Source organism: Anarhichas minor, unplaced genomic scaffold (assembly GCF_050575085.1).
Source record: "Anarhichas minor isolate MPS153535 unplaced genomic scaffold, ASM5057508v1 ptg000010l, whole genome shotgun sequence".
NCBI lineage: Eukaryota > Metazoa > Chordata > Actinopteri > Perciformes > Anarhichadidae > Anarhichas > Anarhichas minor.
Window position 1 is genome coordinate 14,026,011 of NW_027466456.1, and position 24,191 is coordinate 14,050,201.

Genomic DNA, 24,191 nt, shown 5'->3' on the forward strand with positions numbered 1-24,191 from the left:
TCACCCACGGGAGGGCTGAGTGTGTCCCTAAAAAACAAAAGTTAACGTTGACTGTAAGGCAGTTGTTAATTACTTATGTTGTTACGTGTCTTTTGTTACAGTATATTGTCTCGGTATTATTTTAACATAAACCATGATATTTTTTCGAAAACAAGTGCCTTTTTTTTGTTGCCTAAACATAACCAATCTACCAGTCTACCACATGTTTTGTGCGTTTCGGCAAGCACGAGATGAGGCCGATTATGAAACGTATTTTTTGGTTGACAGAGTGTCGGCATTCAAAGCATTCCGTGGTTTGCAGAAGCATACAAGCTAACATTTATTCGACTACGCTGGAGATTCAGGGAGGCATTGATGAAAAATAAAGTTACTTCTTTTAATAAAACGATGAAGTAACCAACCTTTAACCTCACATACGTAGGCAGATGTTCCCACACTCTAGGCAGAACATTGAAAACAGTGACATGTGTTGCTGTGTAAAAAGAGACTGAGGTGAGCAACAATGAAACTGAGAACAGTGAGCGTAGTTAATCATCACTTGTTTAACATGAAACAACTTGGGTCAGATTGTGACATCAAAGAAGAACTATAGTGAAAATCAAGCCTCGCTAAACAAGTGTCCTTTGCTGAATTTATCAAAGAATCACACCTACACAAACTTTACTGACCAAATTATTGTTTGCTCCTTGGTGTAATGGCTGAAATGTATGAGTTTAAAAGGAAGCAACTAGTTACTTAGTAGTTTATGTTTATACTGTGTGTGTGTGTGTGTGTGTGTGTGTGTGTGTGTGTGTGTGTGTGTGTGTGTGCGTGTGTCTGTGTGGTGAGTATGAGCATTTTTTTTAAAACACTGACGTGTGTAAGAGAGTATTTCAGTGTGTAATGGTATTTTAACTTTGCTTTGTGACATTTTGAAATGTTGGATTGGTAAGGTACATGATTCGAAATGAGTGTTTATCCTGGCATATATGCATCACTGAGAGTAATGTGTGTGTGTGTGTGTGTGTGTGGTGTGGGGAGGTGTTCCTGTGGCTCTGATTGACGTCAGCATGCCTGTATGTGGCTTATGTTGACTTCCTGTCAGAGCAGATGGACTGAGTTTTCGCTTCCTTCTTCACAACCGCAGCTCATCAGGTGCTCTGAGTTTGTGTGTGTGTGTGTGCGTAAGAGAGGTTAGGTAAGTGTGTATGTGTCTGTGTATGATGAACCAGCCTGATAACGTGCATTATTACCTTTCTATGTAAGAGCAAACAAGGTCTTCACCAAATCGTGGGTTACGATGAAATTTATTTTCTTCTAAACCGTCATTGAGTTTTCTTGACTTCACTCTGCAAGTTAACAACCCACTCCTCCTCCTCCTCATCTACAAACCTTTCTTCTATTTTCTTCCAGTGCAAAGCTTGGCCTAAGTTTGACATCAAATTAGTTTATAGTATTTAAACTTTTTTTTATAATTATTATCAACAAATCCAATGAAAAGACCAAAACGAGAAATGTGATTGGAATGTGAAATATTCTAATTATATATAACAAATAAAATAACTAAAACAATAAGAAAAATGGGCTCTCAGACTCTCTTCACAAAAATGTGCAATTTCTGCGCAATGCCCAAGTCTTATAATGAAAACCCTGCTGTTTCTTCTGGTATCATGTTGGCTAAAATGTTTGTGACGTATGTAAATAAATATGCATGTAAACAGAATTGGCAATATCAAGGTCAGCAAGAATTATTGAGGTCATGTATTGTACAATAACTCAATGGCATAATTATCGAGACAGGCCTATACTGTTGCATTTACATTATATGTTCTTACATTACAATAAATGCAACCAGACTAGTTGTGTTAAAAACCCTCAAATATAAAAAACGATGTAACTATTTGCCCAAGATTTGTTTCAGAAACACTTCACTATTTGTTCTTAATAGTTTTGCATTTTCTACAGCTTTTCATTTAAATTCCATAGCCTATTTTCTAACATTTTATAGACCGAAATAACGCTTAATCGAGAAAATAATCAGTAAATGAATCGATATGAAGTAATTGTTAGCTGTATGCACAATTTTATTAATGTATGAATAGTATGTACAGCATAGGTTTATGTATAATATTTCAACATGGGAGACTTTGTGAAGAGAATGTGCTCCCTACGTAGATATGAAGGGATCATTCTAAGCTAACGACAACACAACACTTCTTAACTTCAGGTGATTAAACACATTAAAACATCCCATAAATCCTGCCCACTGGACCTTTCATTGTTTTTTTTTTGGTCTCTTCACGGGATTTGTTGATAATAATGAAAATATAAAGTTACACCAGTGTTGACACTACAGTACCATTTTATACTTCATTTACTTTCCCTGAAAACTTTCCTGAATGATGCAGGATTTCACTGATAAATGCTTCATATCAAATGCTTGTAATTTGGTGGTGTGCACTCACTGCTGGCCCACGACAGAATCTCCCCACTTGTTTTTGTCTTGATGTCTTGGTGGTCTGCAGGATTTGGCCTCAGACCACCTCTCAAATAAACACACATATCAACATCCAAACCTGCCTCTGTCTCTCCCTCTGCCACCTTCCCTCTCTATTTGATTCATGCTTAGCCTCGGTCTGGCTGTATTTTTCACCCACTTAAATTTTTATCTTTCCCTTTTATTCATCTGTTTGTCTCCTTCTCTCTCTCTCTTTATCGTCACTGGAGGGGGAGGAGGGGGAGGGCAGGAAGTGTGAGACAGGAAGAGAAGATCTCATTGTTCCTGTTTTGCTGTCTCTACACTGTTGTAACTTGACGGAAGCCATGAGCAACCGTGTGTGTAGATGAGGTGCGTTTGTGCGTTTGTGCGTGAATCTCTGTGTCAGCCCACAGGAGAAAAATAGGATGCAGTCAGACAAAGGCCTATTGTCTGTGCCCACACACTGCAAAAACATGCACATGCTGATACAATGATATATTATACGTAAATACCTGCTACAGTACTGCACAATACCAATGTATTAGACACAGGTGAATCTGTTTCACCCTCTCTCTGGCCACTCAATGATTTATTCTAAATCTCTATGCAGACTGATAAATAATGCAAAGCCTTCTGCATATCTTGCATGTTTTGAATGAAACAAATGAAACACAGGACAGGTGCACCTCATATATATATATATATATATATATATATATATATATATATATATATATATATATATATATATATATATTACACACTGTACTATAGTCCAGGTCAGATGTTTTTAGAGTCGGAGGTTAGGGTTTCCCTAGGGGGGCTCCAAACTGTTTCAGGGGAGGCTCAGTGAATGGAAGTGAAAAATATTGCATTAGTTTCTACAGTAGTTATCAAGGGAAGATCACATAGAATAGTCTAAATGTGTGTGATTTAGTTAAAGAGATTGTTCAGAGATACTGTAGCTTTGGGTAATTTCCTGTTTTCCCTACTTTCCCATACTCAGAAACTAATAAATGCATCAGGACAGACCATCTTTATGTATTTGGTGTAGTCTGAAGTTATGCCCACCGGCTAGAACTCAAACTTTCTCATTTTACAGATGAACAGAAAACATTTGAGATGATAATCTCACAGATAATCCGTCTCATGTGCTATACTGTCCGGGTACAGCGACAGTTTGAGCAAATATGATAAAAAGTTATTTTTTAAGTTACCAAGTGCTGCTTTGAGTGTTGGTATCATGATTTAGTTTCACACCACGCAGTACTCTATAGCATACTGGGTGGAAAAAAACTGTGGAATACTTTTTTTTTCGTCACAGGATAAAGGTGGAGATGACACATGTAATCTAGATCACATATGGCTATATATAATTTAAACATCTGCACTTTTTATTTGATATCACCTGTAACTTTTATTGACTACAAATGATATGCATGTTTCAGACTTAACACCATTTGGTCCTCATTTTTGGTGTCTTTCATCACTGTGGTTTTTGTCATTACAGAGCCCTTATCACGTCACAATCACAAACAGGCTAGTGAGGTCTACTTTGCACAGGTGGCGAATAAAATTCCACATAATAGAGAGCCAATGACCTAAAGCAGCTGTTATGGTCATATCGTCATGGTGTCATAACAGAGCCAGGAAATATTCTTTCACATTTCTACGGCATTTAGCTGTGAGAACCACACTAAGGTTATGACCTCACTTCCTGGTCTAGTCGACCTGTGTGATGAAATGCTGTCATACAGGATATACATGAGGCAAAGGGCTCTTGAACTCTCCCGACCTTATTCACATTATGCACTGTGTGTGTATGCAGTTGGCTTTTTAATTCCCATTGTGTTGGTGTTTTCCTATGAATTAGAGGATGGATTGCCATGAGATTTGGTTCATGTATTCATGTTCTCCGGGGTGAATTATTCATTTTTTAATCTAGCATTATCATAAATTCAACATTTTAATTTGTGCAATACTTTAGTTTATGACCAAATACCTGTAAAACTAATGGCATTCTCATTAGTGTTTGGTGCAGGTTATCAGATGTTAGCATGCAGACCTGCTAAGCTAAGATGGGGCACATGGCAAACATTATACATGTTAAACACCAGCATGTTAATATTGTCACTGTGAGCATGTAAGCATGCTTATGTTGGCATTTATCTCACAACTGTGCCAAAGTACAGCTTAACAGAGTTGCTAGCATGGCTCCAGACTCTTGGTCCTGTTACAACACGCTTTAAAAGTTACATTGTATTATATCATACCAATTTGGAAGGGAAATATTTCCTCATGAGACCTATCTGCGAGTTTGCAGGAGTCAACCAGTGAAGGGTTAATTATATTGGTTGGTATTCAGACTTTTATTTTTTATCCAAGAAGATCCTCAACTGATCTTGTGAGCTCTGGTTTTAGTTACCAGTATAGTATGAGCTGCAAACTCAGTCGTAACAAAGGCCTTACCCTCAACTTTTAAGTTGTACAAATGTGTCATCCTCCATCGCCCATTCTCAGCAGCATTGACTAAACTATCCCGGATTTCTGCTTGTTGTTCTGCACTCACAGTTAGTTAAAAAGTATTTTTTATGGAATTCCATCAATACGTAGAAACAGTTATAAGATAAGTCTCTCATCCGTGCCAGCAGGTTACAGAGAGAAGAGCAAAGGGAAATTAATCAAAAGCACCTCATCAATCTTGTTAGGAATGATATTCAATGCAAGTCTTGGACAACGCTGCGCTCCTTGCACCAAACAGAGGCGTGCAGGAATGCAACGAGGAGGTCACATTGAGGAGGACAAGAGAGACTGAACAGGAGGAGGGATGAAAGGAAGAGACGAGGAGTGATGAGGTGAGAGGGCAGGAGAAGTAATGTCTGTCTTGAGAAGGGAGGAAGACTGAGCGAAGGGGTGCCTGAGAAGATATGATGCAGGGAAAACAGGAAAGAGGGCTGAAGATGAGGAGCTGGAGGATCAACAACAACATCAACATTCCCTCGGGGGCAACACACCATCCTCGGTTAGTGAGGTAATGCTGGACCACTTCCAGCCTTGTGGTCTTGATATGGCATCTGTTCAATCAGAGATATTATGGCAGGGCTGTACCGGCTAAATGTCACAGATACAGTATCTGCCAGCCTATCACTCTGTCTCTCACCTTACACTCCGCTTTGCACGTCCACCAAATGCCAACATGAGCAGTTGCCATGACAGCGACTCCCTCCTTTTCCTCCAACCCCGACTCTATGCTGGTCAAAGCGAAGCTCTGCCTCCATAACCCTTCTCTCTTTCTCGCTCTCTCCTTAAGGTGTCCAAGTATTGAGAAACAGATCCTTGGTCCTGTTTCTCTCTATGTTTGTAGCTAATAGGTCTCAGTATTTATGTCCCCCGGGCGTCTTGTGTTACTTGTCGTCTTAACCACTTCCCGCTCCTGGCTATACTTAAATGGCCTCGGGGGGGGGGGGGGGGGGGGGTCCAAGAGTAGTTGGGCTACTGTGCAAACTCCCAAATATTACGTAGTACTGCAACCTCATCCTGGGTCGTGCATGAAGGTTATAAAGCCAGATTTTAGGCGAACATTTTAAGCAATTTCATTAAATAAAGATGAAAAAAATTGGTTTTAAACATTTCCAAAACCCCACTGAAACTGCCAGGCAGAGTGACCAGTCACTGGGCAGGATAAGGAGGTGAAACCTTAGAGAAAGAACTTTGGTGATGGTGAGAGCGTTTAGGTTTCTCTGACGGGAACTGTTTACAGTGGACAGCTGACAGGAAAGGCTGTGCTATCTGTAGAATCATTTCCCCCACTGATTTACTGCAACTGCTTTTCAAGGTAAACAAGCAATGAGTCGACGTGTGTGCAGGCAGTGTGTTTTGTTTGTCCATGATGGACTGACTGTGTGAAAGGTCCTCATGGTGTGTAGAGCCTTATGCAGGCAGCCTATGTATCTGATTTTGTTGTTATCGGAGGGAGAAAGATAAACAGTTCTCTTTTTCTTACGTGGCATCTCATTGGTTTTTTGTTGCACTTCCTGATTGAGAAATATGGGACAAAAGGGCTCCTATCATTACGTGGCATCAGTAAGAGTGTGTGTGTATGATTACACAGCCTGCAGGCCTTTGACAAGATCTTTTGAGCTGCACTACATCAGTGAAAGGTACAAGGCTGTTTATTGGAAACTGTGGTGACTGGATATTGGCACTTTTTATACATGTTCCTGGCAGTAGTGACACGCCTCTGATAAAATGATCGCAGCAGCCTATTAAATTCAGTCTGGATCATGTTAAATGTGTCATATTTAGTTTCCAGCTGCTGCTATTCATTCACTAATGATACAGCATCCTTTTCCAATTATTTCACACTGGGTTTGGAATCAAACCATTTTAGGCACGCTCTGTTTTACTACTTGAGCTGACCTAATTTAATCTGGATTATAATTTTATTTTTTACAATTTAAGGGACTGTACACAAATTACTTCGGTGGGGACGAGGGCTGGATCATATATTTAACTTTATAAAAATGCAAAGCCTTAGTATAATTAATATTTTCTTTGATCCCTACCCTTGAATTATTTATTAGGTACTATACTATCGAAAACTAATGCAATTAATAGTTTGAGATGTGTTTTTTCAACTGTTTCAGGCTGTAATTTGTGGTTATTCAGCCTCATTGATATAAGTGATTTATATGAAGGATGATGGCAGTGTTTTATGAGGTTCTCTTCACCCTGAACCTTTCCTAAAGCTTCAGGACCTCTGTTAGTATACTGCTGACACTCAAGGACGTCCATGTTTTGAATGAGGGGCAGGATGGGGACTTCTTCAGAAATACAAGAACAGCAGTTTATCTTAGCTGAAGTTGTTGGCTGTATCAGTGGGAATAATGTGCAGACAAAGCTGTGAGACAGATTTGAAAGTAATAAGGCATTTAACCTGCACCAGATTGTTTTGGAGCCAAGAGTTATCCACTATTCATTTCCAATAGTGTGTTTTTGGCACTTATAGAGCCAACAATGTTCTGTTCGCTATACAAGAGTGCAGCCCAAACTGCCCATTAGTCCAGCTCTTTGGCCTCTTTGGGACAGATTTGTGTCCAGCAATGCATTCAACTTAGCTATGCACTCTGCTATGTGTGCTGATGTGTACAGATGACATAACAGAACCTGTAAATGCATGACAAACAAGGGTGTGAGTGTTATCTGAACGTAAATGGATCAAGTGTGAGAAAGTGTGTGTGTGTGTGTGTGTGTGTGTGTGTGTGTGTTTTCTTGTCACACAGACATCTTTCTGTCCATGGCAGGAAGTCCATGCTGGGCAGGATTGTGACAATGAGGAAACAGGCCACTGTGACAACAGCAACTTCCTCACACACAGACACACACACACATACATACAGATGTACACATTCTGTCAGGTGTTTAGAAACCCCCCTGCAGGCTTTTTTTCTGTAACAGGTCGTCCATCTTTCTCCGGGGACAAATGAGTTCCTTTGGCGTGACAGGCAGACAAAGAGCAGACAGGGCCCGACCTGCGTCACAAACCCCTGCATGAAAACTCTGTTATTATTCCATTCACAACTCATATAGGACCTTGTAGGCTGATTTCACACAATTTGGTCTTAAACTCTGCGCTACACAACCATTCCTGCTAAACATCAGCATGTTAGCATTGTGATTTTGAGCATGTTAGCAAGTCGTTGTTAGCAATTAGTTTAGTACAGCCTCACAGAGCAGCTAGCGTGGCTGTAGACTCTTAGTCTTGTCAATGTAAGCTTTAGTGCACAGGATGTTTTATAGAAAGTTGTTGAATTTATTTTCTTCTTTAAATCTATCAGGTTGAGGTTGATTTTTTTTTAGGGATCTCTCCCTTCAAAAGCTGTCTTTGTGAAATTTCTTTAACTTAGCTTTAGATCAAAGGGGAAATCCAGGGACGATGTGTTAAGGTTTTACTCCCTTTTGGCAGTTAAATCCTAGTACATTAGAACTACTTTGTATGCCTCAGTGTAGGCGACAGCTGTGGCCGGTGGCATTATGTTATTATTATTGTGTAAATAATTTAATTAGGGCAGTTACTTTGCCAGGTCTTGCAAGACTATATTCCTGAGGCTTGTCTGTCTGAAAAGTGCCATTGCAGTGTCAGAATGCTCGGAAGATATGTTACTTGTGAAAAATGGGTCCAATATTTACTTTGGTGACTGGAATGAAAGAATCGTCCATAATCTGTGTTCACGTTCTCTTCTCCCACTGGAGTTAATACACTCAGGACCTGCCGCTATAGTCTCCAAAAGGGGCGGGGTAGTGGCAAACCCACGTCACACAGCTACAGTTCACATTCTTTATTCAGAGGAGTTTAATTACATACTCATTTCGTGGAACGAGGACACAGGGAAAGTAGTGTAGCCTACTCAGGTTGTCAGGTTCATTGTCAGTCATACGTACAAATTAGTAGCGTACAGTACAAAATGTGCTTGATGTTGACCTAGTGCAACCTTTTTTTATACCTGCGTAAACACTTCATAGCCACAGTTTAAACAGACTGAGGCTGTAAGTGATTTCTGTTGTTATGTAAGGTGTTCTGCTGGTCACAAGGCTTTTGTACTACAGAAGAATCAGTGAAGAGAGAAGAGTCTGCATGGTTTTCGGCAATTGCAGATAAGACTGTTTAGCTTCAGCCTCTCTCTATGAGTAAAAGACCGAGCCCCACTGTTTGCTCTACATTGGAATGTGTATATTGTACTCATGAACCAGTTGTTGATATCTGATGTGTGTACAGTATATATGTGTGTGCACAGTATCTGTAGATCTTCATCAGAGACACTCTAATGCCTTTCAGCTTCACAAAGCTGCTTGTCTGCCTCCACCCCAACACAATGGAGGTGAACCTTTTTTTTTTGTTTGTTTTGCATTGAGTAATTACATCTGAAAAATTCAACAAAAGCAAAGAACATCTACTAATGGAGAAGCAGATTGGTAACATTGTTTTAATAGAAATGGTGTCAGCACCACACATGTAATATATTCTCAATAAGATATCTCAAAACCTGGGTAAATTAGACCAAATACTATCTAAATGGATTGATTTTTTATTTATTTTTGTATTTTGGGTGTCTACACACTGAACACTGTATCTCAGTCAGGAAGGGGACAGCTCATTACGAGGGCCCTGCTGTTTCAGAGGTGATTGACCTTGGGTCATGTATTATCCTCTTCTGCTCTCCATTGAGTGCTCATCTCTCATTCTCACACCCTCGCTATGATGTGCGTTTTTTACTCAAATGGATGCTTTGTGTTTTGTGTGTTCCCTTTTGATTCAGGGCAAGGATCCACTCTTAGCTGTGTCCTCCCATAACTCCTCTATGCACCGTGGCACAGTGCTTCAAAGAGCTGGACTAATGGGCAGTTTGGGCTGCACTCTTGTGTATAGCGAACAGAACATTGTTGGCTCTATAAGTGCCGAAAACACACTATTGGAAATGAATAGTGGATAACTCTTGGCTCCAAAACAATCTGGTGCAGGTTAAATGCCTTATTACTTTCAAATCTGTCTCACAGCCTTGTCTGCACATTATTCCCACTGATACAGCCAACAACTTCAGCTAAGATAAGCTGCTGTTCTTGTATTTCTGAATAGGTAAATAAAAAGTACTGCCCTGTCACCATATGTTTGGAATACAGTAAGATTTTAACGCATGACTAAAAACTGATGGAATATCTGCAGATGTAGCATATTCATAGCTTGATTTTAGGTTTTAAGAATCAAGACTTGATGATTAAAGGTCTGTCAGTCATTATGAACTAAGAATGACTGTGTCGGTTGTATTACTATTGGTATTGTTATTGTTATTAGTTAAATAGTTAAAGTTATATTGAGATGATGGTTCTAGGATTTCTGATTTGTATTTCTACTGGGGCTTTTCTACAATAATTAGATTTAGAAAGAGCACAGAAATGAATACTCTGAGTTAGTGCTGCTTCTTTTAAACTATGGTTGTCTCATTTTATGTTAATACAATTGAAGCTCTTCTTTTGTCAGAAGTATACTTCTAATCATTCCACCACAAGATATTGTGATGTTAAACTGGGATGTGGTACATGCCCAGACAATGATGCCCACTGATAAACATTTTTTCTTTAATAACTCTTTTGTAGCTTTTTACTACATTGAATGAATCCTCCATAAATTTACCATAGATAATTCTGGGAAAATGATTTTACTGTAACCGATCATGGCTCAATATCTTTGACACAGACTTGTTTTTCGGGATAGTAAGACCACTTTCATTTCCACCTAAACCCCTCATTTTGTCTTTATTTCTATTTTGGGAGGGCCATATCTGCGGCGTGGTAGAACTACGCTTGATTTATTGTTTACGTGTGAAAGTTTATTTAGAAGCAAAGGCAGAAGAACTCTAGCGTGATGTTGTTACAACGCCACAAAAGAGAGGAAGGTCGGGGGTTGGGAACAGTAAAGCCTGGGATTGTAACACGAGAGGCCGTTTCCTACATGATCAATGCTGGTTTCTTTTTACCATAACCACGATCATCTCCTAACCTTCACCAAGTAGCTTTTTTAACCCAAAAGAATTATCCAAATGCCAGTTGTACTTAAGGCCACCCAGAACTACAGAAGTGGCTGATCAGAAAACAGTTGTATGAATCTTTTTAATCCATTGGCATTCAGGACTTGGCTCTGTTGTTCTTCATAGCAGTAAAATGTATTTGCAGTGGACTGTGGCACATGCCTGAGAAGGAAAAAGACACAATGAGAGAGTTGGCTACCTTCCCTTCATTTCCATCCATGCTGAACCTTCCGAGCAGCCACAATGCCTGTCCAAACATTATTATTACCATCATCTCCACGATGTGTCACACAAAGAGAAATACCCTGGAAACGCTTCCAGAGTTCAGATAAGAGCAGGAACCATGGCCCAGTATTAAACAACAGCCATCAAAGTGTCCTCTCTCTCTCTCTCTCTCTCTCTCTCTCTACTTTGACTGTTCTCTGCCAAAAACACTGACTCGCTACATTGAAATGTAATGTGTATGCATGGCTACTCTGTCAAATGCACGTCCCACTGTGTATTCATGTCCACAAGTGTGTGTGTTTACTGACTCCTTGTTTGCCCACCTTGCATCACCAGGTGAAGTTGTGAGCCTACCTGTATGGGATGAGAGCCTGCCATCACTGTGTTTGTGGGTGACATAGCTGTATGTTTGCTCTCAGAGAGCAGGTGAGGAATATCACAGCCCTCCTCAAAACCGCCTGCTCTCCCGCTCTGCTTAGATATGACCGTTGTTTATACGATCTGACTCTTGGAGACAAGGTGACGTCATTAATAATTTCTACCGGTGCGTCTGTATCATACAGGTTAAAGTAAGTGTTTGTGTGTGAATGCGTAACAGCGTAAGCTCGCCTCAATGGCAGTCCTCTTACTCACAACTTACTGGAGGCCATATCGTCAGTCTGTCAGTGGGGAGAAAAAAAAGCTTGTTTTTACTTGTTGTGGAGACCAAGCTGTAAAAAAAAAAAAAAAAGATTTAAACTTATTAATTAAATCTCAACCTCATAGCAACTTTTCTAACCTTTCTGCCATTAGTGCATTTTACAACTTTTAGGACCTCATGATTGACAAAGGGGCTATTTAAGATTTCCTACAGTGATTTTTCGTTAAAAAAAACCTGCAGATGTAAATGTAAAAGATGTAAAAACAGCTGGTAGAACATTAGCAACTAACACCTATTTTCATCATCTGTAGTCTTGTTTTATCTAACCAACAGTCTTAAATTTATTTGCAATATATATATTTAATTAAATTGTTAATCAAAAGGGTCAATTATCAAACATAGTTGCAGTTTCCTTTTCTGTAGGTAAAAACATTGACAAAACAACTAATTCTTGCAGCTCTGAAGGAAATGCTGTGTTAAATCTCTTCAACGTCAGTATTGGAGGCAGAGAGAGGGAAGACCTGTCCAGAAATAATCGTGCCCAGCATCTCAACAGAGTTTCATCTGTTTGGGGGAATGAGTGCGTTGGTAAACACGGAGGAATGGCACCCCTCCCAAAACAGAAGAAAAGGTTTTTGTTTTCCAGCCCTGATATTCACCTGAAAGGGTTATTCAAGTTTCTAAGCTCATTACCACATTGTCATGGAAAGACACGCTTGTATGTCAACGCAACTCCTCCTCTTTTTGTCCTTTAGACTTTCTATTTGTCTTTCTCTCGGTAGTGGTTTTGTGCTTTTCTTGCATTGCTTTTCTTGCATTGCTTTTCTTGATCTTGATAATTGCATAAGATTATTTGATGTCAATAAGCTGATGGTAGTGAATTTGCCTAACCGCAGTGTTTGAGAGTGTCTTATGGAAAGGTTTTTGTTTTCGGTTGGCAGCCTCTATTTCCTATTGTTGCATGCGATGAGAAGGTAAATGAAATGGGCATTTATGATCTCTTTACCCTTACTCCTGATAGAAGCTTGCCTCCTGGATTGGGTTGTACTAAGCAGTTTTATTCTACATTAGCACCAATAAATGCTAGAATAAAACTGAATGAATGAATGAAAATAGTTATGAAATGTCTTAGCTTATGTCGTGTGTAAATTGATTGCTAGGAAACATCTTTTGTATTATCCAATCAATAGCCAGTTAGCATGAAGTTACTGTAGCATCCCAAGCTGTAACATTCATTACAAAATGAAAATGTTAAAGGGCCAAATAATGTATTACCCTTGATCACCAATCCTCTGTTCATGAAGACAGTTTCATAAATATCTGCACACATGAAAAAATGTATTTCAGAGTTAGTGGTATTCATGCAGTTTGGGATGAGAAGAAAACATCCAATTGCGCGAACCTAACCTGTATTATTTGGTTATTTAGTGTGACGTTTGGTGATTGTTTTGTCATTTTTACAAGTTAATTGAGGTCTGGGAACGTTTGACATTGCAAAAAAGACGTCCGGCAGTGGACAGGAACATGAGCAGCCAGCTGATCATATATAGGTTTTACACAACCGCCTGCGTTAAGAACACACTCACTTTTGCTTTTACTTGAAAATAAAGTGTTTCAGATCATCTGGCTAATCATGTTGGCTTGTTAACAACCTGTCTGACAACCTGTTTGTTGCCTTGTTGTCTTGGACTTTCTTAGAGCGATGTCGCCCTGTTCCTAGATCTTTCAAATTACTTTGGTGAGTACAACGTTAGAACCAACTTGTAACAAACTGAAAATATTCCTTTAAAAAAATATCTCCGCATGTGTGCATTATATTATTCACGTTGTGTTTGTGTGTGCGTGTGCGTGTGTGTGTGTGTGTGTCAGTGAGTGTTGACAGCTGTGTCGACTCAAATAAGATATAGAAAGCTGCCAGCATTAGGTCACATTTCACCGTCTCCTCGCCCTCAATCTCTCAGGTGTCAGTCAGGTGCCCTAAGAGGGTTAAAGAGGGTTCGAGGTTTCCATACACAGTGACTTCTGGTGGGTTTCAGAATAGATGGCACAACCACCCATCTACTGGGGTCTCACTGAACAACGAGAAGGAATATGTTTCCAAAAAGTGAGCATCACATGTAATGTCTCTTTGTCCCCGAAGAGCTTTTAAAAGTCAGACGTGTAGCTTCTGTTATGGTAATGGTAAGTAATCCTGGTGTTGAAACGTGGCCAGAAACCACAGGCCTGGCCCCCGCTTAACACGTCTCCTGTGTCAGAAAGAAGCTGCAGTGCCACGTATTTACTCTACTCAAAGCTCTCTATACCCGCTGGCACAGACTCCCCTTGGCTCCAAGCCAGGGGAGATCCAGTGCTGAGTTTTGGGAAAAGACCCACTTGTGTGTGTGTGTGTGTGTGTTTGTGTTTGTGTAGAGGGCTGATGAAAGGGTTGGAGTTATGTTGATGCTAACAGTTATTCCACTTCATGTTTGATTCTACTTGTTGATTTGGTACTTTATCAGTTGTTAGAAACATAAGTTCTCATTTCAAAATAAGATTAACGTCACTTCAAATGTCAAAATAAGATTAGCATCGCTGCAAATGTCAGGTCTGTTGCATTTTCCAGCTTGTAAACAAACCTTTCAACAGTCTCTCTGTGTCCACAGAGTGAGATTGGTTGACTGAGTTTGAGGCCAACGAGGAACATAAAGACCACAAATGTCATATCAGGCCATGACTTTTAATCACCTTTGTTCATACCTGCTTTGCAAGCTGACATATTGAGCTTCACGTCAGAGGAAAACAGCTGTAATTGTGCACCACATTAAACCTACAGATGTGTCTCAAATCGATTTATGATAGAGCACTTGAAAATATTAATACTGTAAATGTATCAGGATTGGTGTCTTTGGGGAAGTTGAGCTCATTTGTTTGTTCTTTTTGTTTTCTAATCATGTTGTTAGTTTGTTGCAAATGCTTTAGCACATTTGATGCAACAGCTACCTTGCAAAAGAAAAGCCAGTGTGACAATTAATCACTTTTCAGCTGACAGATGTGCCAACTCGAAATACTGTGTATGTGTTTGAGTGTGTTCATTTGTAGGCACTGAAAATCATTTACACAGTGCCACCAACACATGCGTCACTCCACACAAAATCAGTGTCACTTCCCTCTTTCAGTAAAAGAGAATAGCTCTTCATAGAAGGGGGTTTAATTGATTTCATTTTGGTTATCCGCTTCCTTTTTTCACTTATAAAAACTATGAACACATATATACGCTTCCTGATAATAGGACACTTTTCCATTCAATCAGTTAAAGTTCCAAAAGTCTGCACCAAAGTAATATTTCAGTCTCTGTTAGCAACTATACAACTCATTTTCCAAAGATGTGTCTATCTGTCACTTGCCTTTTTGACGATTGAAGGGCTAGCTAACGAGTACCATGTGGTGGTGTGCTGTTTCAGCCTGACATGACTCCGTTCCAGTTGTTGTTGTTTTAATTTGTCCAATTCCAGGCCGGGTTTTAGCTGAGGCCTGCCACAGAGAGAGAGTGCAGGTTCAGAAAGCTGGAAGCATGCACTCTGCAAGTATTTGAATTATGCCATTGACGTCAGCACAGTCATAAAGTAGACGGCTGCCCTTCCCCTGAAGTATTCCCTTGCCAGCAGGCCTGTTCAGCTCAGCGCAGATGGATTTAAACGCTCTCTGCTTCACAGACCGGCTCTTTTGTTTGGGTATTTGGGAAGCATTTGGACCCCCCCCCCCCCCTTCCCCGCCAAAAAACACCACCACCTCTTTGTGGAATAGCACAGAAAGCCGCCTTTTCAAAAGGACTTCAACATTAAAATACCCCCATTTCAATTAGAATCCTCCTGATTATTATCAACAAAGACACAAAACAGGCAAACCATGGTTTGGTTATCATTACTCTGCGGTAATGTTGCAGATTTTTTGTCAGAGGCAGGATCCATATATTTTTTAGTTTTTTTCTGAAACTGCCGTTAGACCGTGAATGCCACATGCTTATTTTGATGTTACTTTGGGGGAACTTGTATTTAATCTTTATTCAATCAGGAAGTTTCATTTCTCCAATATGGTCAAACACACGTAATCTGGTTTTGCCTGCTCACCAGTGCCAACAGTCTTTATTGGCTCAATTAGATTTTGTTGTGTGTACAAGTGTGTGGACTGAGATGCACACACACACACACACACACACACACACACACACACACACACACACACACACACACACACACACACACACACACACATGTACACAGAGACAGACCATGCTTACCCATCATGAGGAGGCATGCTGTTCAAGGTTGTTTGAGGTTTGTCTCATATGTTACTGGAGACTCTGATTCTTCGTCGCACGCAAACCCCTTCGTCGCAGAAGCCCTCTGGTGGCTTCCCTCGCTCCGCTCATCAGGCCTGCTGCCTCCTGACCTGCTTAGCTCCGTTTTCAAGGCCTTCACGCTAAATGCGGTCAAGATAATGTAAATAAGACAGTCATGTTTTTCTTGGCAACAGCTGTAAAAGTGTTGGGATTAAAATGATTTCTTGATTGGGCTCAAAAAAATGACATTCAGATATCAAAGCCAAAAGAAACAGAGGAAGCACGACATGCGGATTGGGCTCGTCTAGTTGCACATTAGCCCATTGAGGTTGTTTACTTCCTCATTATTAGATATCAAAACCTTTAAAAGTGATCTAAGCCGTGGTTTAGAAAGAAGAAACTGCACGACTGCATATTTTAAGGATGTAAAATAAGTATACTGATCGTTCCTGCAGGAAAAGTTTGGCAGCCTAAATACCTAATTTGTCTCATTTATAACAACAACGTAGACCATTCAATGTAACAAAGGCCAGTTTTATACTCCATCCACAAAGACGTCTCCCTGGGCAAAACATTAAAAATGATCTGTGTGTCCGTGTCTCCTGGACCCCCTGCTCTTTGACCCGCCTTGTGACATTAGAGTAACACACTGTGTGTCATTGGAGCATAATGAGGTAATACATTCCATCTAACAATCCAGTAGGTCTACTCAGAAATCCTAAAATGAAGTAAGTCAAAGTGTAGGTTCAGCTTACTTTCTTTGGTGAGATGAGACCGTATCTTCTCCATGTCAAGTCACCATGTTACTTCAGATTCAGATTCCATTTATTCACCCTATATATCTCTCAACACACTCTTCTTATGGCGGCACTGGCTTCTGAATTTGTTGGTTTTGCTATTTAAAGGAGTAGTTTGAAATTTTTGGAAATAAGCATATGTGGAGGCGAGTGGAATTTTGTTTGTGAGGCTCAAAGCATTAAAATCCAGCATTTAAATGCATTAACAGCAACATCTTTCTAGATCATCCCCAGATCTAACCATGAAGGAACTATTACTATGGTGTAAAGTAGTTCCAGGTTTGACAGTGAGTTTTGTGGATTATCCAGAGAAACAGAAAGAAGTGTTTGTTATGTTTTGATCACCATGAATGCCATTCCTTTCTCTCCCATTTTTCTGACATAAATCTTAGGAATGGATATCTAAAAAACTGGCACATAAAAGCAAAAATCTCATACCACTATGTGAGAGTGAGAACATAGTGGTTTTGTTTGTAATTTAGGGATCTATGGCTACATGTCTAAAATGTATATGCAGCAAAGAGGAGGAATCAGTTCACTTTTCATTGACATTGAGTTTGACTCACTATGTGGTCGAACTTTTTTCTCTGACTTTGAAGCTGAGTCGTGTCCAGCAGCAGCAGCAGCAGCTGCATGTTGGCCCATTCTGACTTAGCAGATGTTTTCCTGAAGATGTTAGAGACGTTCGTCCTCACCCCTGACATCAGATCCACCCCCGCACCAACAGTAAACCTCTGTGATCGTAACTCTAGACAGCACTTTGAAACCTAAAGAGAAAAAAAAGCATCAACAACAGCGACAGAAGTTTGGCTAACTGGGTTCATGGCTTCTCTGATCTATGCTAATCAACCCGAGGGGCAAATGCCAGTCCAGTAGGACAACGAGGCCCATTCAGCACAGTCAGTACTGTTGCTTTCAATGTGGGAGTTCAACTCAGGTAACACATACAAAGCCTGCTCTGTTGCTGTGTGTTTGTGCGTATGAGTGTACACATGTTTGAGCCTATAGAAGCGGAGGGCGAGAGAGCGAGACACTGTGGTGAGAAGGAGCGAAAGGTGGGAAAAGAATATGTGAGAGTTTATGAGCGCGGAGTCAAAACAGATGGAGGGAGTGAGGAAGAGAGCAGCTCAAGGACAGGACAGTGTTACCCTCACAAGTCCACAGAGTTGCTGATAGGACGGACAATCAGCCTCATTGACGTCCGTCTGTATTATCGGAGAGAGATGTAGAAACAAAACATTTAAGATGTTTACACCAGAACATGACGAGCAGTCAGATAGCAGTGAAGACTGTATGTAAGACAGTGAACCTACAGACCCCTGTCTCTGAGCTCAGATCAGTCCGTACACTGTGCTCCTCACATTCACCTCCTACATGCATTAATCCCTCTGTGTTTAAATAAATTGTACATGTGTGAATCATGTTTTCAACAGTTAAGCCATCTAAAACAAAATAAGCAGAGATCATAGTTAAAATTTGACAAAATAGGCCTGAATATGACTGAAGCCCCATTTGGACTGGATTAATATCCAGTACTAAAATATTTCCCATGCTCCTCAGTGTTTAAATTAATCATTTAATATGACATTTTAGCCACCGCAGATTTACAGAGCGAGTTAGTTCCATAGAAGTCCAATTCTTCACAATCAGTGGAATGTAGCTCTCTGTGCTGAATTAATTAGTCAATGGACACTAAATTAATTAGCAACTATTTTGATAGTTGCTAGTAAACTTTTTTCAATCGTCAGAAGTTTCTAATTTCTGTGTTTTATGTCATTGTGAACTGAATATCAGTGTTTCTTGCCTGTTTGTAGGGCAAAACTAAACACGTGAAGACTTCACCTTTGACTTTAGGAAACTGCATTTTCACTGTTTTCTGACACTTTACAGAAAATAATTAATTGATAATGAAAATATCTACTATATACAGCCTTATAGTTACAGCCTTATTTTGTGCACATAAAAATGCAACGATAAAAAAATGAATGTCTGTGCTGATGAAACTAAATACAACAGCCTCCTGCGACTGAAATTATTACTAGGGGAGAAAAATCACTCACATATGCACTCCAGGCAGGATTAAAATCACCCAAACCTCCTGTTCAATGGGTTTAAGAGTCACATCCAAAATGATGTGGGCTTTTATTATCATGAACTCCTGTACAATCTTAAACATTTTCAAAACCTGAACTTTCATTTTTCTCACTATACCTGGATTTAGACAGTTTGATTAACACAGCAATTATTTTCTGCTGTTATTCCAAGGATTCTGCAAGGGATCTGGTATCACTGTTGGGAGTTGTTGCATGCTACTTGGATTTATGGCTTTCCCTGTTGCTTTTCCACTGAGTTCTACAGTATATCAGACAGGAATGTGTACATGTGTACAGTGCAGTATGTTATGTAAAATTCAGGGATCACTGTGTCCAAAGAGAATGACGTGACAAGAGCCAGCAAGAACCATAAAGAGGTCTGACATGCACATCAGCACACATGTATGGTTGTTACATGTAACCCAGTCAAAGCACTTAACAAGTTTTGTGGTCGAAACCGACTTTATTACAGTTTAAATACAAGCAGAAGAGCCTCGAGTCAGAAGTGACATGAATGTGCCCCCTGTTGCTACACCAGAAACAACAACTTTAACAACACCAAGACCACAAGCTCACCTGCAAACAGCTGCGCAAACATTTCCTGCTGAGTGGCCATAAAAGAAGCTAATTGTCATCACAATTTTGTTTTTTCTTTGTTGAATGTATACAACCTTACTTTAAAGGAATAATTAGACATTTAGATACTTCATGAACAGACATGAGTGTGGTGTCAATTTTCTCATTGAGCTTTCAGCAAGAAAGTAAATAAATGTATTTTCCAACATGTCAAACTGTTATTTTACAAGAACCTCCTTTTGAGTTTGGTAACATCCAAGGGAGACCAGGCCAAGGTGACATCTTAAGAAGTTAGACGAAACAATACAAACTTAGTCAAAACAATAGTAAAACACACCGCAATGCTGAAAAGGTTGAGAAGAGCTAAGAGCAGAGATAAATACAAATCTGAAATTTTGCTCAGCTTCCTCAATTTAATTTCCCTCTGCAGAGTATTTCAAGTATCTGCAGCAGAAAAAATGCAAGCCGTCAATATACAAAGCTGTGACTAAATGGGACACGTATGAAAACTTGAAGCAGTTCTGCTTTCGCCTAATTACCTCATTACAAAACATCAGAATTCTTAATCTGTGAGTCAGCGTCTCAAATGTGTCACAGTGCTGCTTCTGGACGGCCACCACATGAAAAAGGCACCAGTATGTTTTACCGACACCACATCCCAGAGCGCTACATTTACCCGTCATGGCTCCACTGAAGCTGTAAATTCATAAGTGGTGAAGCATGTGTAAATCCTCCAAAAAGTCCATTATTTTGCTCCCTTCTGTTTATAATTCACAACCACAGGGCAGCAAAATCCTGATGCCATCTATTGAGACATTATTTGTATTCCGCCTCCCTGTAAATCAGATAAATGAGCTCTAATAAAACACAGAGTCATGATGTCATTTATTCTCGGAAACCAATTTACAGAAATGTTTCAATCAACAAACGTTTCGGGGCCACATAACTGCTCCACCACCCTTCTTCCCTCTTTTCGCAATACTTCAAGTCAATAGTGGATTTGGCAATGCTGTACATGTGAATTCATCATTTGGCTTGTAAGAAGTGGGAAAGCAGCGCTACAACAGCCCCCTCGCCATACCATCTCTGATCTTTGATAGGAAGTGTTGTGCAACGGCGCAGAGGGTTTCAGATCAAGCTGGTTTCTGTTTCTTGTAAAGTAATAGATGTCACAAAGGGATGGCTCATCCTCTGACTCTCTCATTCAGGAACCTGGCACCGCTGCCAATCGGCCTACGTCAAAGTCTGGTTTCTCTTTGTGTGTTTGGGGCGTGTTCACGCCGCTTCACGGGAAATGTGGCACCTCACCCTTCACAACACGTTAACATCATGAATGCTTACTCGATAAATTAAAAGCCGAAATTGGTATGAACGGATGACATCTTGTCCTGTTCACAATGCCATATATATTTTTGGCTGCTGATAATGAGCTGCAGCCCTCCGACTCTGCTGCAGCTAGCATCCCATCACAGGCAGGAAACTGACTATCCCCACGAGAGGATGACAGATGCAGCTGTCTCTCACACACACACACACACACACACACACACACACACACACTGCTTTAAGTCCTCTGGTCTGGCATCCTCTTTATATAATCTGATAGCAACATATGCCATGCGCTGTATAGGTACTAGGTTTTAGGTGTGTGCGTGCACCTGCTTCTTTGAAGAAGATGTCTCCGATAAAGTCCTGCCTCAACAAATTGAAAGAGCAACAGACATTTACAAATTCTCTATCACTGAAATGAAACAGATATTGGAGGATTTTGACATATTAAGTAATGAACCACACCATACCAATAATACAATTCCTATTGGGATTAAAAACTGAAGCGCATCACTTGCTCTCTTTCATCTTTAATCTGAGAGGCAATCAAAGAAAAAACAACCAAAGAGTTGTGAATGGAGACACATAATAATATTCACCAGACAGCTCATTCAATAAGGTCATATTTTTTATTATGTGTGTATATTGTGATCGATCGTCTTTTTTAGTCCACCTCTATCTGCTCGTACCTCTGTACATATTCACAGAAAACATCCACACATTTTATTGTGTTGGTACTAAAGGGTTTCAGCTGACAATTGTCGACAATGTGTTTGTGTTGCTGTTTGGTCTGTTTTATCTTTTGCTGTTGTTAGTGGTAAAGTTAACTTTGTGTTGAAAATGCTGTATCTTATCATGCCTGTTGGGCTTAAACTGAACTGAATATTGAATCAAGAGAGAGAGAGCTGCTCTCTTATATCCTCATACCCCTGCCTCCCTCAGCTGGAAAGTACATGTTTGATGTTAATATTTCAGTTAATGTTGGTCCACTGGTGTGTCTGACTGGAGTGTACATGTGTATCTGTGTGTTTTCCTGTCTGCCGCTGTGGGACAGGCACTGTAGGTCTCAGCTCTGATCAGAAAGGTCCTTATGTCAGGGTGGGGGCGGTGGAAATCCCCTCTGACATTGTTGTGCTAGTGTGTATGTGTGTTGGCTTTTGAACGCTGTTTCCCTTGGTCCATCTGAGGCCATGAGAGTACACAGAGCAGACTTCTGTGACTAAAGTAATTAATGGTATGCAGCTAACATGCTTCTTCTGTTGAAAACAAGTGAGAATATAGAACATGCATTTGTTGGTAAAAATCAGGGAATTTTAACTGTAATTTCTATATCTCTTCTTCCTTCTAGGCATAAAAAACTAGTACTATAGTAAACTATATATATAATTATTTAGACTAGTTTGGCTAAAAATCAAGGCAGATATCCCTCGATGTGGTTTCCAGCACCACCCTCTAATAATTCTTGGAAAGTTTTGAGACTAATCCTTTTAGAGTTTGTCGCCCTTTACAGGCATTTCTATTGTTTCAATAATCTTGTCTACAGAACTGTGTACAAATTGTCATGGGATTTTACCATCATTCAATTAGCATTAAGGTTGACTCAGGAACAGTGGAGCCGGTTCACGTCTTGCAATGATTTAGTTTGACTCATCTGTCTTTTATCTGCAGAATAAAAACAGAGACTGGGTTGTGTTTACTCTATGGTCATTTACATCCCATTGACCTCTGAAGTGAAGTATTTAAAGCATTGACTTGATTAGATTTGATCATAATAAAGTCAATGCCTCCATGCTTAGCATGTTGATCTTTGTTTTTTGTTTGACGGGTGGTAACTGTTATTGGCTTTGTTTGCTCGCTGGGCAGGGATCAGAGTAAGACTGAAGTTAAGTGGATCTGGCACCTATACCTAGAGAATGGATTTAGTATGTGGGGACCCACAAGAAGTTGGCATGTGACCAGATTTTAGGTCCTGACTCCCTAAACCACATTTTACAGCACTGTACCCATTTTGTAGGTTTTGAAATCAAAGTCATGAAGAGCTCAAGAGCTCAAGTAATACATCTAGCAATTGAGTTTTACCCCTGAATGCAGCCTCACAACCACACACATAAACACACGTCATGCCAAACCAAATTTCTGTTGATCACATCAGCAGCCTCTTGCCCTGAGCTGTAACTCAATCTAGTTTTGTAAAAATATTACTTATATACAACTTAAAGTCATGTTTCTGTCAGTTTGATATAGTGAATGGCTCTAAATACTACAGTGACTGCTGCTATGGCGAAGAGCCAGTCTGAGCTATAGCAAATTTCCAATGCCTAACAGCATTGTATGTCTCCTTGAGGTCTAAATAGTGTTGAATGCTTTCCCTTCCTAATGAAACGTACATTAAAAAAGCATTGTTTACATCCATGTTGGCTATCTTGCAGTCTTCCCTGCATTTGCTGCATTTCTTGGCGCATTACCCACACCTGTAGATCTGTTGAATAGTGTTGGCAAGACTGTGTGTTACCAGCATGCACTTGCAAAAAGACGAAAAACTAGTGCAAGAGCACAACAACTCAACAGAGCACCTCTAACTGTTGCGAAAAGGGATCACAACACTGTGCCATGATTGCTGAATTCATCTAACGTCGACCCATCTAAAAGCTGACTGATTCAGCCGAATGTATTATCGGGCTTTTACAAAGCAGTCTTTATTTTACACTCTTTTTAAGCAGTCTGGAATTTTAAGCTCTGTAATTGGAAATTTCTCATTGAAATATTCCTCTACAGTTGTAGTCAACTTCTCTTCTTAAGTTGTTGTACCACTCGTTTTTTTGATCAAAGAATCAGATACTTTTAACACACAATTGCGCATCTGATGAACTGATAATTCAGTGGTGAGAGAGTAATGCTCGCGACTGCCATTCACCAGAAAAGCCAAAAAAACTCCCTCACTTTACTCGATAATGATTCTTACACGTTTGATCCTCATAAGTATAGAATAATGAGTTTCATGAGTCCGTATCCAGACGGTAGCTAAGGCCACATATATGTTACTTTCTGTCTCAGCAAAGTTTAAAAGTTCAAAAGAGAAAACTGTTTGAGGGAAAAGGACCTTTCTATGCTCTTCAAAAACACAAACCACCTCAAGTGTGTTGAGAATTCGGGGAAGAAACATCTCAGTTGAG

The 24,191-nt window shown here is 40.0% G+C and overlaps 1 protein-coding gene across 3 annotated transcripts in view; it reads left to right on the top strand.

Moving 5' to 3' along the window:
• The window catches only part of pde4ba (phosphodiesterase 4B, cAMP-specific a), a 70,127-nt gene that overhangs the window by 24,153 nt on the left and 21,783 nt on the right, over positions 1–24,191 (top strand). Inside the window, exon 5 of one of the 3 annotated variants that reach the window (XM_076088319.1) lies at positions 13,604–13,643. The exons of the other annotated variants lie outside the window; for them this stretch is intronic. Within the exon in view, the coding sequence (XP_075944434.1) occupies positions 13,604–13,643 (40 nt within the window). The remainder of the gene's footprint in view (positions 1–13,603; positions 13,644–24,191) is intronic. 3 annotated transcript variants of the gene reach the window in all.